Source organism: Podarcis cretensis, assembly GCF_951804945.1.
Source record: "Podarcis cretensis genome assembly, chromosome: 7".
Lineage (NCBI taxonomy): Eukaryota > Metazoa > Chordata > Lepidosauria > Squamata > Lacertidae > Podarcis > Podarcis cretensis.
Genome location: NC_137176.1, coordinates 3,326,703 through 3,342,218, shown reverse-complemented (window position 1 = coordinate 3,342,218; position 15,516 = coordinate 3,326,703). Strand labels below are relative to the sequence as shown.

General features: G+C 46.5%; 1 protein-coding gene across 3 annotated transcripts in view; it reads left to right on the top strand.

The window, feature by feature from the left end:
* Positions 1–2,457: 2,457 nt before the first annotated feature.
* The window catches only part of SLC24A3 (solute carrier family 24 member 3), a gene marked incomplete at its 5' end in the record, with an annotated part of 178,169 nt that continues 165,110 nt past the window's right edge, over positions 2,458–15,516 (top strand). For 2 of the 3 annotated variants that reach the window (XM_079983574.1, XM_079983573.1), the window contains one exon: positions 3,081–3,234. In XM_079983574.1, coding sequence (XP_079839700.1) covers positions 3,081–3,234 — 154 coding nt within the window. Of the gene's footprint in view, positions 2,484–3,080; positions 3,235–15,516 lie in introns of those variants that run through there. The other variant, XM_079983575.1, reaches the window with a different exon arrangement.

The window sequence follows — 15,516 nt, the reverse complement described above, 5'->3', positions numbered from 1 at the left end:
ACCACTTAGATCCCCTGCCTGTTTCACGGGTAATGTTAGGGGCTGCCCAGGTGGTCCTGGGTCTTTTGTTCTTGACCCTTCCTGCTCTATTTTAATAGATCGCTAAAAAATATTTTTATATCTTGATTTTAGTCTGTGAATCGCCCTGAGACCCCGGTTATAGGGTGGTATATAAATTCTAATTCTAATAATAATAATAATATTTATACATATTTATAAATACTGCCTGGGTGCAGTGCTAGTGAGACTTCCACCCTCCAGCCATGTTGATGCAAATTGTATGCAAATCTGTGCCCTGAGCCTGTGCTCCCCGTCATTTACACCCCCACCAACATCCCCCGCTGTTTACCACCGGGGCCTGGTAGGGACCCCAAGATCTCCTGCAATGCTTTTGCAAAGTTTTTTGCAGATAAAATCGCTCAGATTCAGAAGGAAGTAGACTCCACAGTGGGAGCAGGGCCAGGGCGGGAGAGTGCTAGAGTTCTGTCTGGTCCTGTTATATGGGATCAATTCCAATCTGTTACCTCCGAGGATGTGGACAGGCTGCTTGGACGAGTGAAACCGACCACCTGTCTTCTTGATCCTTGCCCATCCTGGCTGATAAAAGCGAGCCGGGAAGGGCTGGGCGATGGGCTTTGCGGGGTGGTGAATGCTTCCCTCTGTGAGGGAGCCTTCCCAGACCCGCTAAAAGAGGCGGTCATTAAACCGCTTCTTAAAAAAACATCTTTAGACCCGGCCAATTTGGCCAACTATCGCCCAGTCTCAAATCTGCCATTCTTGGGCAAGGTGATTGAGCGGGTGGTTGCTGAACAACTCCAAGCACGCCTGGAGGAAACGGACCATTTGGATCCCTTCCAATCGGGATTCAGGCCTCACCATGGGACTGAAACTGCCTTGGTCGCGCTGGTTGATGATCTCCGGCGGGCTAGGGACAAAGGTGAGAGCTGTTTCCTAGTTCTGCTGGATCTCTCAGCAGCCTTTGACACCATTGACCATAACATCCTTCTGGACCGTCTAGAGGGGCTGGGAGCTGGGGGCACTGTTATACAGTGGTTCCGCTCCTTCCTCCTGGGCCGTGTTCAGAAAGTGGTGGTGGGGGATGAGTGTTCAGACCCTTGGGCCCTCACTTGTGGGGTACCTCAGGGTTCCGTCCTCTCCCCCATGCTTTTTAACATCTATATGAAGCCGCTGGGAGAGATCATCAGGGGGTTTGGACTGGGTGTTCATCAGTATGCAGATGACACCCAGCTCTACCTCTCCTTTAAATCAGAACCAGTGAAGGCGGTGAAGGTCCTGTGTGAGTGCCTGGAGGCGGTTGGAGGTTGGATGGCGGCTAACAGATTGAGGTTGAATCCTGACAAGACAGAAGTACTGTTTTTGGGGGACAGGAGGCGGGCAGGTGTGGAGGATTCCCTGGTCCTGAATGGGGTAACTGTGCCCCTGAAGGACCAGGTGCGCAGCCTGGGAGTCATTTTGGACTCACAGCTGTCCATGGAGGCGCAGGTTAACTCTGTGTCCAGGGCAGCTGTCTACCAGCTCCACCTGGTACGCAGGCTAAGACCCTACCTTCCCGCGGACTGTCTCGCCAGAGTGGTGCATGCTCTGGTTATCTCACGCTTGGACTACTGCAACGCGCTCTACGTGGGGCTACCTTTGAAGGTGACCCGAAAACTGCAATTAATCCAGAATGCGGCAGCTAGACTGGTGACTGGGAGTGGCCGCCGGGACCACATAACACCGGTTCTGAGAGATCTGCACTGGCTCCCAGTACGTTTCCGAGCACGATTCAAAGTGTTGGTGCTGACCTTTAAAGCCCTAAACGGCCTCGGTCCTGTATACCGGAAGGAGCATCTCCACCCCCATCGTTCAGCCCGGACACTGAGATCCAGCGCCGAGGGCCTTCTGGCGGTTCCCTCATTGCGAGAAGTGAGGCTACAGGGAACCAGGCAGAGGGCCTTCTCGGTAGTGGCGCCCGACCTGTGGAACGCCCTCCCACCAGATGTCAAAGAGATAAAGAATTACCTGACATTCAGAAGACATCTTAAGGCAGCCCTGTTCAGGGAAGTTTTTAATATGTAATGCTGTATTGTTTTTAACACTGATTGAGAGCCGCCCAGAGTGGCTGGGGAAACTCAGCCAGATGGGCGGGGTATAAATAATAAATTATTATTATTATTATTATTATTATTATTATTATTATTATTATTATTATTCAGGTAATATTCCTCAAAGAATAGACACATCTCTTGGATCTGCTTGTGCCAGTTGTACCAGCCCTGATCTGGAGGGAAGGAAATCTTACCTTGTAAAAAATCGCTCGCTCTCGGGGTTTTCCCCCCAATGGCCAATGCAGAAATCATAAAATGAAATGTTTTAAGGGCTCAGCTTTGCCACCTTTACCACACCTGTTTAGCGGAGAGGGGGTCACCAGGGCTCTCTCCGGACTGGTTCACACGTGCAGCTGATGACAGCAACATCCGACGGTGCGTGAACGAGCCAAACCTGATCTAACACCACGGACAGAATTCTTGGATCTCCACTGGTCGGCCGAGCCTTCACACGTTCCGCCGCCCGCCGCCCCCAAATGGCGAGCAAGCAAGGCGTGTAGCGGGGTTGCGAGGGGAAAGGGGCGCCCCGGGGCCAAGGCAGGGCGCGCGGGGGACACATTCTGGCTGCCGGCACTTGGGGTCCCCCGAGCTCGGCCCGGCGCTGCTCCATCTTCCAGGGCGGGAAGGAGACCAGCTCTAAGCTCTCGGCCAGGAGCTGCGGCGGAGGCCGCGCTTGCCAGACGCCGAGGAGGAGGCGGAGCGACGGGCGAGCCCCCCCCCCCCCCGAACCCCGTCTCTCGGTTGGGGCTGCCGGGCCGGCCGAGCGCTCGCCCCCGCCGCGGAGCCCAGCCCAGGGCGCAGCGCCTCGCCCCCGCCGCCGCCGCCTGGCGCTCTCCTCCCGGCCGCGGCGCGGGGAGGCGGCGCCGAGGCGAGGCGGCACTGCTGGTCGCTCCGGGCAGGCGGGCAGGCAGGCGGGCAGGCAGCGGCGCTTGTGGGCTGGCGCTCCTGGCCGGCGCTGCGGGTCGGGCCGAGATGCTGCTGCCGAGCAAGAGCCCCGCTCGCCGGCGGAGGAGGGAGCGGCTGGCCGGCCAGCTGGGGCTCCTGGCCTCGCTGCTGCTGCTGCTGCTGCTGCTGCTGGCGGGCGCTTTGGTGGGCCAGCGGGCGGCGCGCCCGGACGTCGCGGCCGGTGAGTGGGGGAGGTTGGGGGCCGGGCGGGCGGGCGGGGAGCGCGGGGTCCTGGCGGCGAGAGGCTCCCCCTCGAGAGACGCCCCCCATCTGGCCCCGCTCCTCGGGGAGCCTCTCGCTTGCCCTCCCCGCGGGGCGCGGGGCTCCTGCCCGCCGGATTCGCCCTTCCGCCGGAGAGCGAGCGGCGGTCCCCTTCCGGCTGCGCCTCCATTCCCCGCGGGCTGGGAGCGGAGTCCTCTGCCCCACGGCTTCTGCCTCTGCCAGCCCCGAAGGGGGCTGTGGAGGGACAGCCTTCTCTGGGGGGCTGGAGAGAGGGAAAGACGACCCCGCCGTCCAAGAGGCGAGGTGGCAATCTCAGGGGGGCAGATTGGGGGCAGATCGGACCCCCATTCCTTGCCCCCTGGCCTGCGCCCCATGTGGATGACGCTCGGTGGGAGGCGAGTCTCCATTGGGGTTTCCACCTGAACTGAAATCTCTTGAGCTGGTCCTGCCAAGTCTGCCTTTCTCCCCACTGGCTAATTGTGAAAAGTAGTGTACAGAAAAGGCAGGATTTGGCCGGGGTCACAGTAGTTTCCGTGGCACACCTCCGGCTGGGTTGGACAGCGGCTTGCCAGCCTGCATATACCCCCATTCAAACAAGGGCCCAGGTATGTGATTTGATACATGTTTTTAAGGTGCCTACAAATATACCTGGGGAAGCAAAGCTGTCTTGTACAGAGTCAGCCAAACAATCCGTCTAGCTGAGCATTGTTGGCACTGAGGGAGGTGGCTCTCCAGGCAGGGATCTTTCCCATTCCTACCTGGGGGCCCCCAGTGCTTGCCAGTCTAGCACAGTTCAAAGGTGGGCAAATTAAAAGGGCCTCCAATGCCGGTCTTAAAGCGCAAACAATTTCATGTGGGCACTGTTGGATCCTTTGGGGTACCTGGCCCCAAACTATTCAAGGCCTTAAAACTCGCACTTTGAACTGGGGCCAGAAATGTACTGGTGCAGCTGGCATAGAATAGGCATAAAGTGCATTACATCCACAGCTAGCCTGGATGCATGGCTGCAGCTGTGTCCACACTCCAGCCTAAGATGGCAAAAGTCACTCCTGAATGCTGCCTGCACAGGTCTTGAATCCAGAAGTAACCCCCTCCCCCCGCAAATGTGGTCCTTCAGATGGAGTGGATTCCCCTCCAGAGCCAGTGACACCTCTTCATCCAGATCAGCCAGTTTCCCTGCCCATAGCACCTCTGCCTAGATTAGGCTTCAGCATATTCACCCTCATCCATCCCAAACCCGCCTCCAGACACCTGTCTGTTCAAGAGTGTCACTGCCTCCCTGCAAAAGGTGAAAGAGAGTCCACCCCACAGGCTGCAGTTAATGGAAGCAAACTTTTCTCCTCTATAACTGACAACCTGTCAGTTTCAGGGGGCCACTTTTCAGAGCCAGCCTCCACTGGTGAATGTGGGTTACTGTTCTGTATTGTGGCAGCAGCTGGACATTTTCTGGAGTTGCAAATGTTACTGTTTAGCTACAGTTGCATAACTCTAGTGGAAAGGCTGTTCGTTAGATTTCTTTTGTAATCTCCTCTGTTGGATTTTGTGAAGGGAAAGGCTTTTTGCAATGTACCACCTACCTTTGTGCAAAGGAAAATCCCTCTGGCTTCAGCTATTGTCTATTTCTTCAATACAATGAGAGTCACTGACTCAGTGCACAGTTCTGGGTTTTTGTAGGAAGATAATGAAATGTTTGGCTTTGGGAAAGTGAACTGACTGACAGTTTAATATCTTCATGTTGCAGTAGGATACTATCAAGCAATGCTGGGGATATGTTAAGAGGATTTTTTTAAAAAAGAAGAAGATATACCCTCACTTTGATGGCTGAGGGACCCATGCTTAATTTCAGACACCTTTTGATTCTTCTTTCCAGTCACAACCACAAAATGTATTGAACATGAACATGCTATCTGCCAAATCCTGGCATGCAATCCATACTTGCATTGAAAATTAGGATGTGTAAGGCTAATCTACAACTGCACAAATAATAGCTGCAGTGATACAATAGAGTACTGTATACACTCCATATTGATTTATAAAAGGGTTATTTGTACAAGGAAGGATCATATACCCCTGTGCATGCAAGAAACATGCAAGGGGGGCATGTGAGATAGTCCGTCCTTCTGATGCTGACATGCCTGGTGGCCCCATAGAGCCCCTTCTCCCATTCATCAGACTGGCAGATTTGGGGGTATGGCTGCCATGTGTGGTGGAGGGAGGGCTAGCCCACAGAGCCCCAACCCTTTTTGTTTGTTTCTTGAGCGTAGCAGGTAGAGTACACATGCCATCTGAAAACCCTTGAAATTACCAGGAAATGAAGCTTGCATTCTGCAAGCACAGATGATGTTTCTATCTACGTCCTGTCGTCCCCTTCTCCTTGTGCCCTCCATCTTTCCCAACACCAGGGTCTTTTCCAGGGAGTCTTCTCTTCTCATGAGGTGGCCAAAGTCTTGGAGCCTCAGCTTCAGGATCTGTCCTTCCAGTGAAGACTCAGGGCTGGTTTCCTTCAGAATGGAGAGGTTGGATCTTCTTGCAGTCCATGGGACTCTCAAGAGTCTCCTCCAGCACCATAAGTCAAAAGCATCAATTCTTCGGCGATCAGCCTTCTTTATGGTCCAGCTCTCACTTCCATACATCACTACTGGGAAAACCATAGCTTTAGCAATATGGACCTTTGTCAGCAAAGTGATGTCTCTGCTTTTTAAGATGCTTTCTAGGTTTGTCATTGCTTTTCTCCCAAGAAGCAGGCGTCTCTTAATTTTGTGGCTGCTGTCACCATCTGCAGTGATCATGGAACCCAAGAAAGTAAAATCTTTCACTTCCTCCATTTCTTCCCCTTCTATTTGCCAGGAGGTGATGGCCATGATCTTCGTTTTTTTGATGTTGAGCTTCAGACCATAGTCTGCACTCTCCTCTTTCACCTTCATTAAAAGGTTCTTTAATTCCTCCTCACTTTCTGCCATCAAGGTTGTGTCATATGCATATCTGAGGTTGTTGATATTTCTTCCGGCAATCTTAATTCCGGCTTGGGATTCATCCAGCCCAGCCTTTCACATGATGAATTCTGCATATAAGTTAAATAAGCAGGGAGACAATATACAGCCTTGTCGTACCCCTTTCCCAATTTTGAACCAATCAGTTGTTCCATATCCAGTGCTAACTGTAGCTTCTTGTCCCACATAGAGATTTCTCAGGAGACAGATGAGGTGATCAGGCACTCCCATTTCTTTAAGAACATGCCATAGTTTGCTGTGGTCGACACAGTCAAATGCTTTTGCGTAGTCAATGAAACAGAAGTAGATGTTTTTCTGGAACTCTCTAGCTTTCTCCATAATCCAGCGCAGGTTTGCAATTTGGTCTCCAGTTCCTCTGCCTCTTCTAAATCCAGCTTGCACTTCTGGGAGTTCTCGGTCCACATACTCCTTAAGCCTGCCTTGTAGAATTTTAAGCATAACCTTGCTAACATGTGAAATGAGTGCAATTGTGCGGTAGTTGGATCATTCTTTGGCACTGCCCTTCTTTGGGATTGGGATGTAGACTGATCTTCTCCAGTCCTCTGGCCACTGCTGAGTTTTCCAGTATATGGTTCGGAATAATACTTATGTAATCTTTTAAGACACTAACTATAATGCCATTGAGACTTGATGAGGTATCAACTTACACATAAGAACATGCACATTTGCAGATTTTATTTGGCCCATTCTATCCCAAATCAAACTCAACTAAATAAAGTAAACATGTGCTTCAATCTTTGAAACCTCCATAGCTATTGATTATAACAGCTCCAGCTTTATTTCATTGAAATGAGTCTTCCCTAATGGGTGTCTCAGTTACTATGCGGTGTGTTAGATTCAGACAAACCCCAGATCTCAAGACAAAGCAGGAGGCCTTAGAGATATTTTGAGTTTGTCAGAGGTGATGCAACATCTCTACAATGTTGGTGTGAGACAAAGAAGGGACCCCAAAGAGATCCAGGCATCAAAATAATGCTACAGAGAAGCATCTGCTGAACCTTTAAGCTTTACCCTAATGCCATAACATCAGGGTGCAATGATAGTGGAAAAGAGAGCAAACACCAAAGCGGAGATAGGATGTGAAGGAAAAGCTCTGTTGTAGCTCACAGGTGTGTCTTGTAATCGAAGGGAATGCCTGGGCCATTGCTCTCCAATCTCAGTGTTTCACAGGGAATGGAGCAGATTTGTGAGAATGAAACTTATATCTCTAAGCTTCTGGAAGATGCCAGGTTGAGGAGATGGTGAAAGAGCTCCTCTGTGATTATGATTAGTGGGATTTTTTTTTTTACCTAGAAAATTTACCCCTTCTAGTTTTTCTCACCTCAAAATCAACTTTAAAGGTGCCTAACACAAAACCCCTTTGATTTATTTTTTTTGCAGCGTGGCAGGTTTCTTACCCAAAGATACAACTGTGATGTTTTCCAACCAATTCCCCACAAATCCCATGTGGAGATCAAGCAATTTCTTTTGCTATTTTAAAGGAATATTTTTATTAACTTTTACATTTCAAATTAGACGTCTTTTATTATACCATGTGTTCATTAACTTCACTCTCTCCCCTTCCAAGGTTCATTTGACTTATCCACCATTCCTGCATATTTTAATATATCCATCTAATTTAGTTTCCCTATCTTACATCAGTTCAAAATATACTGTTGAATTACTTTAATACTGCCAGTATTTTTAACTGTGCACAATTTTTTTCAATAACTCGACAAAAAAATTCCATTCTTCTTTAAATATCTGTTCTTCTTGTTCTGTTATTCTACTTGTTAGACCTGCTAATTCTGCATATTCTATCATCTTAAATTGCCAGTCTTCCTTACTAGTGACCTCTCTCACTTTCCATTTTTGGGCTGACAAAATCTGAGCAACTGTTGTTGAATATGTGAATAAGTTCTTCTGACTCCTGGGAACCTTAATCAGAACAATTCCTAACAGAAATGCTTCTGGTTTTTTTTGGGGGGGGGGGAGTTGTTTTAAATATTTTTGTTCATCTCATTATATATCATTTCCCAATATACTTTCACTTTTTTGCATGTCCACCATATATGGAAAAAAGTTTCTTCTATTTCTTTGCATTTCTAACATAAGTCCAATTCCACATTATACATCTTAACCAAACTAATCTAAGTTAAATACTATCTATGGATCATTTTCATATAATTCTCTTTCAGTGTGTAGCATGCAGTAAATTTCAGATCATTCTTCCAAAGTTTCTCCCAGAGGTTTAAGTTTATATTATATCCTATATCCATTACCAGTGGGTCATTCATGCTTTAACCAACTCATCTTTTGTTTCCTGTTCCAATAATAGTTTATAGATTCTGGACAATAATTTTTCCTTGTTCATCAATAACTCTTTTTCAAATTGTGAGCTTTGGTCGAAAAAGCCATTTTGCTTATCTAATTTAAACATATCATGTAATTGGTGATACTGTATCCAATCAGTAAATTGGCTTCTTACTTCTTCCAGTGGTTTCAATCTGGGTTCACTCCTTGAAAAGTCAAACAAATCTTTATAGACCGCTCACCGTTTATCCATGTTTATTCTTTTGATTGTAATTGTTTCAATTGGTGACAACCATGGGGTGCTTTTCTTTTCATCAAATGTTTGTGTTTCTCCCAGACTCTGTACAAATTTCTCCTGATACCATGCTTCATAAAACTCTTATGTACAGTGGTACTTTGGGTAACATACGCTTCAGGTTACAGACTCCGCTAACCTAGAAATAGTACCTCAGGTTAAGATCTTTGCTTCAGGATGAGAACAGAAATCGTGCTCTGGTGGTGCGGCGGCAGCAGGAGGCCCCATTAGCTAAAGTGGTGCTTCAGGTTAAGAACAGTTTCAGGTTAAGAACAGACCTCCAGACTGAAATAAGTTCTTAACCCGAGGTACCACTGTATTTTAAAGCAATTTCTTTTGCACCCACCTCCAATGGGGTGCTTGCAAGAAACTGCAGCTGGAAATTGGTAACCTTGCTAGCAAATTTAATCCAATTATGAAAAGAAAGTATAGATACTTCCTTCTTAGAAGAAAACCCATATTTTACAGATATCCAGCACAAATGCCCTTGAATCTGTTTGCCTGTAATCTGGCAGGCTTTATCTCTGAAGGATTCTACTATGCCTTCAAATTTTGCCCTTTTTGGGTGTGGGGAACAAAATAGACTTGGGCTTCTGAGCTGACTCTGGCAACCTCCAAACTGGTCAGCTCAATTGGGTTGCTTTACAAAGTGCTGAGTTGGGGTCGGTGTCCATGCCTATCAGATCATAAGGTATTGTGGAATGTTTATGTACATTCCAGTTGCTCAAAAGATTTTAAAGCTCCACAGTAGTTCCCAAGGCCGAGGGATAAGGCAGTGTGCTGTTGGTGGAAAAGAAAGCAGCAGAGAAAGGAGTAGAGAACACAATCCCAGTGTTGGTCAGCTGTGTCTGTGTCAGTAGTGTGAGCATATTAGTACTGCATGTAAGTCGTGTATGTGAATGTAGATATAAAAAACACATCTACAAATTTCACGTCTCTTCACTTTGGGATTTTTGTGTAAAAAATGTGTTAAAGGCTAGTCTTCCTATCTTTCTTTGAAAACTGAGGCAATGATCCAGTCAAAGTTAAATGCATCCACATTTCATTGAATTTAGTTGGAGAAATGTAAGTACTTGTTTAATTTTTCCCATTTAAACAAATAAAATAAAAATGCTTATCTTTGGCTGGGCTTCTTTGATGTTCTTTGCTACATAGTTTTCCCCCTCTCTCAAAGTTATTGTACAAGCCTTCCAGTCTAAGAGAAGAATCTAGGGTTAGAAAAGTCAGGGATAAAAGCATGGTTATAAATACACATAGATCACTTGTATCTGTGCAAAGGACTTCCCTTATGAAAGATGTGCAGAGTACTTTCTGTTTTTGTTAGTTACTTACTTTACTACTACTGAATTGCAGCTATCTCTGGGGATGGCCATGGAACAGAGTGCATCAACACTACAAAGCCATTTCTAGATAAGGAAGAAATTCACTGATCTTTCGCCAGCTATGTAGGGCAATGCTCTCTCTGATCTCTAGGTGGATTTTCCATGTACCGGCTCCCTGTAGTTTCCCCCATTTTGATGTCAAAAGATGTTTTAGGAATGAAGCAGAGGCAGGTGAGAATTCTGACCTTAGCTTGTGTAGGTTTTGTATTTTGATTCTCTGTGCTGTATAGGCTTTGATAGTTTTGGGTGAAGCCTTGTGTCTGTACTTTGCTAAATCTTACCTTCTAAGGACCAGATCTTACAAGAGGATTTTAAGATAGGAGAGTTAGCCTACCAGCCTCCTGCATCTAAAACCAAGAGAATGTAAGGAAAATTCATAAGGTGTCCACTTAAGCAGTTCTCAAACGAACAAACGGGTGGTGCTGGTGGGGTTTGGGCAGCTAGGTGGAGGCAGAAAAAGTTCAGCAGTAAGGCAAGAAACTCAAAATATTTGAGAAACACTGACCTACTCAAAAAAGCAGTTGTACTGGGAGTGACTTCAGGATCACCCTGTAACTAGAGCTCTTGTCACACTCCATGTGAACAACAGGCAGTAATGAGGGAGGGAGGCTAACAACTTTCTAATGAGTAGAATTGTCTAAACTAAGGATGTCTTATTAAAATGTGTTCGGCTTATTTTTAAATTCTTCAAATATTTCATCCTCATATCCCCTGATTGTTACCAAGTTTTTACTTGGTACGTTTGTAACAAGGGAATTGGCCCCAATGGTGGGAATTTCCCTCTTATGTTCTGTGGTCCAAGTTCTGACACCTATCCGCCTGTTGGTATACTTTTTCTAGGCTAAACTTGACCTGGTCCCATCAGTTGGCTTTGTAAAGTGTCCTATGACCCTTTATAGTTCTGAAGGGACTGCTCCTCTTACTTCCTGAGTCTTACAAAGATGCTGCTGTTGAGTCTTCCCAAGTTAATCATCTTGCTGTGGCAGGGTGATCTTCCTATGGATGTCAGCCGCTGTTGCATGCAGGTGAGAGCGGAGTGCAGGGTGGAGACCAAAGGTGGGCAAGCTACCCCAGAAGGAGCACAGCGTGTCCCCTCACCAGAGATGCTACCCCTCCCCTAACACTCCATACATGGCTTCGACTGGCTGGCCAAACCAATCTAGGAGAAGGAAAACTCTGATCCTTAACCTCTGCTGCATTGTATCCTCAGCAGAAGGCTAAGGAATAAACCCTGCACAAATCCCGGGTGGAGTCCCTGAGATCAGGCATCTCCAAAGTCCGTTTCGGGGGCCTAATCCGGCCCCCCGATTGGTTTAATCCAGGCCCTGTGGCAGTTAGTTTCCTGGGGTAAAATCCTAAAAAAACCCTTGACCACTTCAATCCTAAAAAAAGCTGAAGATATTAAATATCTTTTGGATGATAGGTCTACTGATACTACACTGGCCGTGGCAAAGTTTCTTTCGGAAGTCAAAACAAACAAAGGTCATCAAGCTTGAGACAAAACAAAATGACTGTCTCGGCTTCTCTCTCGTTTGTGGTTGGCTGTCTTAACTATATTTTGTTCATAAATTGTTTTATTATTACTATAACCCTAAAAAAAAGCTCAACAACTTCAACCCTAAAAAAAAAAAAAGCTCAACAATGTTGGGGTAAAATCATAAAAAACAACTTTGTTCGGCCCTCACGGTCCTTCACTTCATCAAATCTGGCCCTCTTTGAAAAAAGACACCACTGCCTGAGATGGTTGGGTGCCTTCCGGCAACTCCTGCAGCCCAGCTGGTGCCAAATGTCCTGCTCTGCTTTCCTTTGGACCACATCAGCCAGGCCGAGAGAGGGGAGTCTTGTCATATGGGCTGCCTAAGACCTCCATACACACTGCCTCGGCTTGTGTCCTGGAGAGGTCACTTCAGTGCTGCTAACACAGTAATTTGATTTCACCCTGGGATGTGCACTCCTTAGTGTTTCATGACAGATGGACGCCAACAACAAATTGAAGTTGGTGGGAAGAAAATTTATTGCACCATGTCTTGGTCTGGAGTCAAGGTCTGCTGTTGGCTGGAATGTGGCATGGGCTGAAGGAGTATAGCAGGTTCAGGGACCTGTGGCCCTCCAGATGTTGTTGGACTACAGCTCCTATCATCCCTGATGCTAGCTGCGGCTGATGGGAGTTCGAATCCACCATCTGGCATCTATCATGGGGGTGGCATACCTAGTGTTCTGCTGGCACGGAGGGGCTCTCACCAATCCTAAAGCCCCTAAACCAGCATAACTCCAGAATAGGGATTGTGTGCTTCTAGTCAGCATATCGAATAACACTCCTTTTATGCAGTAAGGTTGTGAATTTTAATTACCAGGGATGCAACGGAGAGATATTGCACAGATTTCCATTTTAGGGCACAGAGCAAGCAAATTGGGTTCAGTTGGGAGGAATTTTCACTCACAGCTGTTAGTATCTGTTCTGTGACATGTGTTCGCTAAAAAAGCAGACACACATCAAGATTTTAAAGGAATTTGCAATGAAAAATGATGTCTTCATAAAGTATATATTACTTCCTAGCATCACTAAGGGTTATCTGTATGCTACAATAAAGTATTAACAATATTTCTGCACCAACACGACACAAATCCTGCATAGAGAAAAGCTGATTTCTTCATACATTAGAATTTAAAAGCTGGACTCTCTGACTGGTAGTGATCCTTCCAGTCTCTCAAGCAGAAATATTGCATTGTCCTGCAACTGTTGATACTTAACAGGAGGTGGGACTGTCTACATTCAAAGGAAGGGCTCTGTCACTCATTCCTGCACACCTGAAGGAAATCAAGCAAATATGTCTGTTTATTCTGCACCATTTCTTCCAATTTTGCTAGTCCTGGAGAGAGGCATGAACTGCCCTGAGTGTGGTATAGAAGTTCAATAAATAATAAATAATGATAACTGTTCACTAACCCCCTGCTCCTGTCCAGTTGAAATCTTACCTCTGAAAATTCAGATGACAAAATCATCCCACGAAAACTGGAGGAAAGAATTGAAGGCTGCTCATTGCCTACCAGAATCCTCCTGATCATGGAAGTTAGATGAGCCAGTCCAATGCCTGCTATAAAGGCTGCACTCCTTCTGTGACCCCTTGAAGCAAGTCATTACTCTGTCTCTGGCACTTCTAAATAGTTCCTTAGCTTGCTTCCCTGTTTATCTTCCTGCTTGGTGGTTCCTACATCAAGCTCTTGGCCCTTCAGCCATGGAAACTACAGTATTGGCTTGGCCTTGTGTTGGGCTAAAAGCTGCCTCTCGGATGGCTGCCTCTGCTTCCCGGCACCTGCAACTTATGTAGCTTGACAAATTGAGATGCTCCAAGACCAACTATTGAATCCCAACCTTTTACTTTTGTTAAGCTGACACAACCATAAAATTTACAGTCATTATCTAACGAGTAAAGGTGGTGAAGACAGCAAACCAAGTGGACGGGGACAAACAAAAGTCAATAGCAACTGATCCAGCAATCTCTTCAAATGTCTTGTAGACTTTTTTGAAACCTAGGAAGTGGATCATAAATGGATATGACCTGACAATGTATTTTGCAGAGTAGGAGCAAAGGCTGCAAAAACAATACCCTATCACAACCTCACCATTCTTCATCTTTTGTTTATGCAACTTTGAACGAAAATGCCCCAGCCGAATTTGAAAGGGGTGTGTTGCATGCGTGAGTGTGCATATGTTTTGTGCCAGGAGCATCATCCATGGGGGGCTTAAATTGCAGACCTTCTAAGAGCTGAGGTGGAGATGGGCTACTAACAATACCCCTCAATTGTAACTTTCCTCCTTCTGAAATTTGATAAAGACCAAGTTAAGTAGTTCCTGCAGAACCATCTTACTCAGCAAGCAGTTAGTGGCTGCAGATCAGCAGGATTTTTTAAATTAAAGATCTATTTAATATAGTTTACGTGGGTTTTATTATATAGTAAATGTTTTTACTTCAGCCAGCTGGAGTGATTTTCTCTGCAAGTAGACAGTGTGTGTCTCACCCTCAGAGGGAGAAAAATAATTTGTGTTCTATTGGAATCTGCCCAAAAAAATCTGCCCCCAAAATGCAATGGATATCCTTGAAAGGAAACGCACACTTGCAGAGCAGCTGAAAGAGACACAATAAAGATTATGCCAATCAAGCAAGCAGACTGGAAAGGACATGATGGTCACTGTGAATCCTACATCCCAAGGAGCAGATGGACAGATTCTTGCAATCTAAGTGTGACACTGCAAAGCTGCATCAAAGAGACTGCAAGGGGGCTTGTAGTGTCGGTGTATCCGCAGAGATGATGATGGGAAAGAGAGGGGCTGGAGCGGCTTTCCAGGGGAAAGAGGAAGAAGAAAGGGCAAGCTTGTGTTCTATCCAAAGAAAGACACTGGTAATTTCAGGCCAGCGAGTTACAACATCCCAACCCCTTCTCATTCCTAGTTGCACAGTGGACCGGTTTATGCTCATAGAATAGCACCCACTCTAATACAGTCATCAACATTCATAATGTGGGAAGGTGGTTCTGTACTTGTTGTTAGTCAAGGTGCCACGAATTCAGAGATTTAGAAGGAGGCTGAAGTTGGAAAGACTCTAATGCATCTAATCCCAGCATCTCCCCAGAAGGCAAAACAGGGACTGTCCCTGGTTAATAGGCCATATGGAGCATAAGGAAATGCAGCGTGTGGGTGAGTTATTCACATCGGCTACTTCCATATCAAGCAATGTGCTTTTGAATTGTACTGTTTATTTATCATATTTATAATGCAATCACACATTATGTACTCATGGATTTTTTAGTCATGATGATGCACACAGGAATGAGCCTTGTGAGTGGCAGATATAAACCTTGATTGACACAAGGGTGGGATGAGCTCTGGCTTGCTTGACCTAAAATGAAGAACTGGCGGACAAATTTGTGGAAGTTCTTTTTCCTTCTTGATCTCAGCAGGACTGCAATTTGACACACACTCTGAATGTGCACAAACTCTTCCGTGCAACTGGGATGCGTGTTACATGGGCTGTGTACAGTTGGGGCACCTGATCATGTGTGTGCCTATGCATGTCCAGATGCCAGGTGTCAAACACGACTTTCCCAGTGCACGCACAGAGTGTCTCTGAAGCTCTTAGAGCTGAATTGTCTCTTTGCAGCAGCCTCGAGGCATCAGCTGTCTTGCACCAGGAGGCCTCTCGGCAAAGACTAAGCAGCCACACCTTTATCTTTTGGGGCTAGCTTGAAGTGGTCCCCAGTTA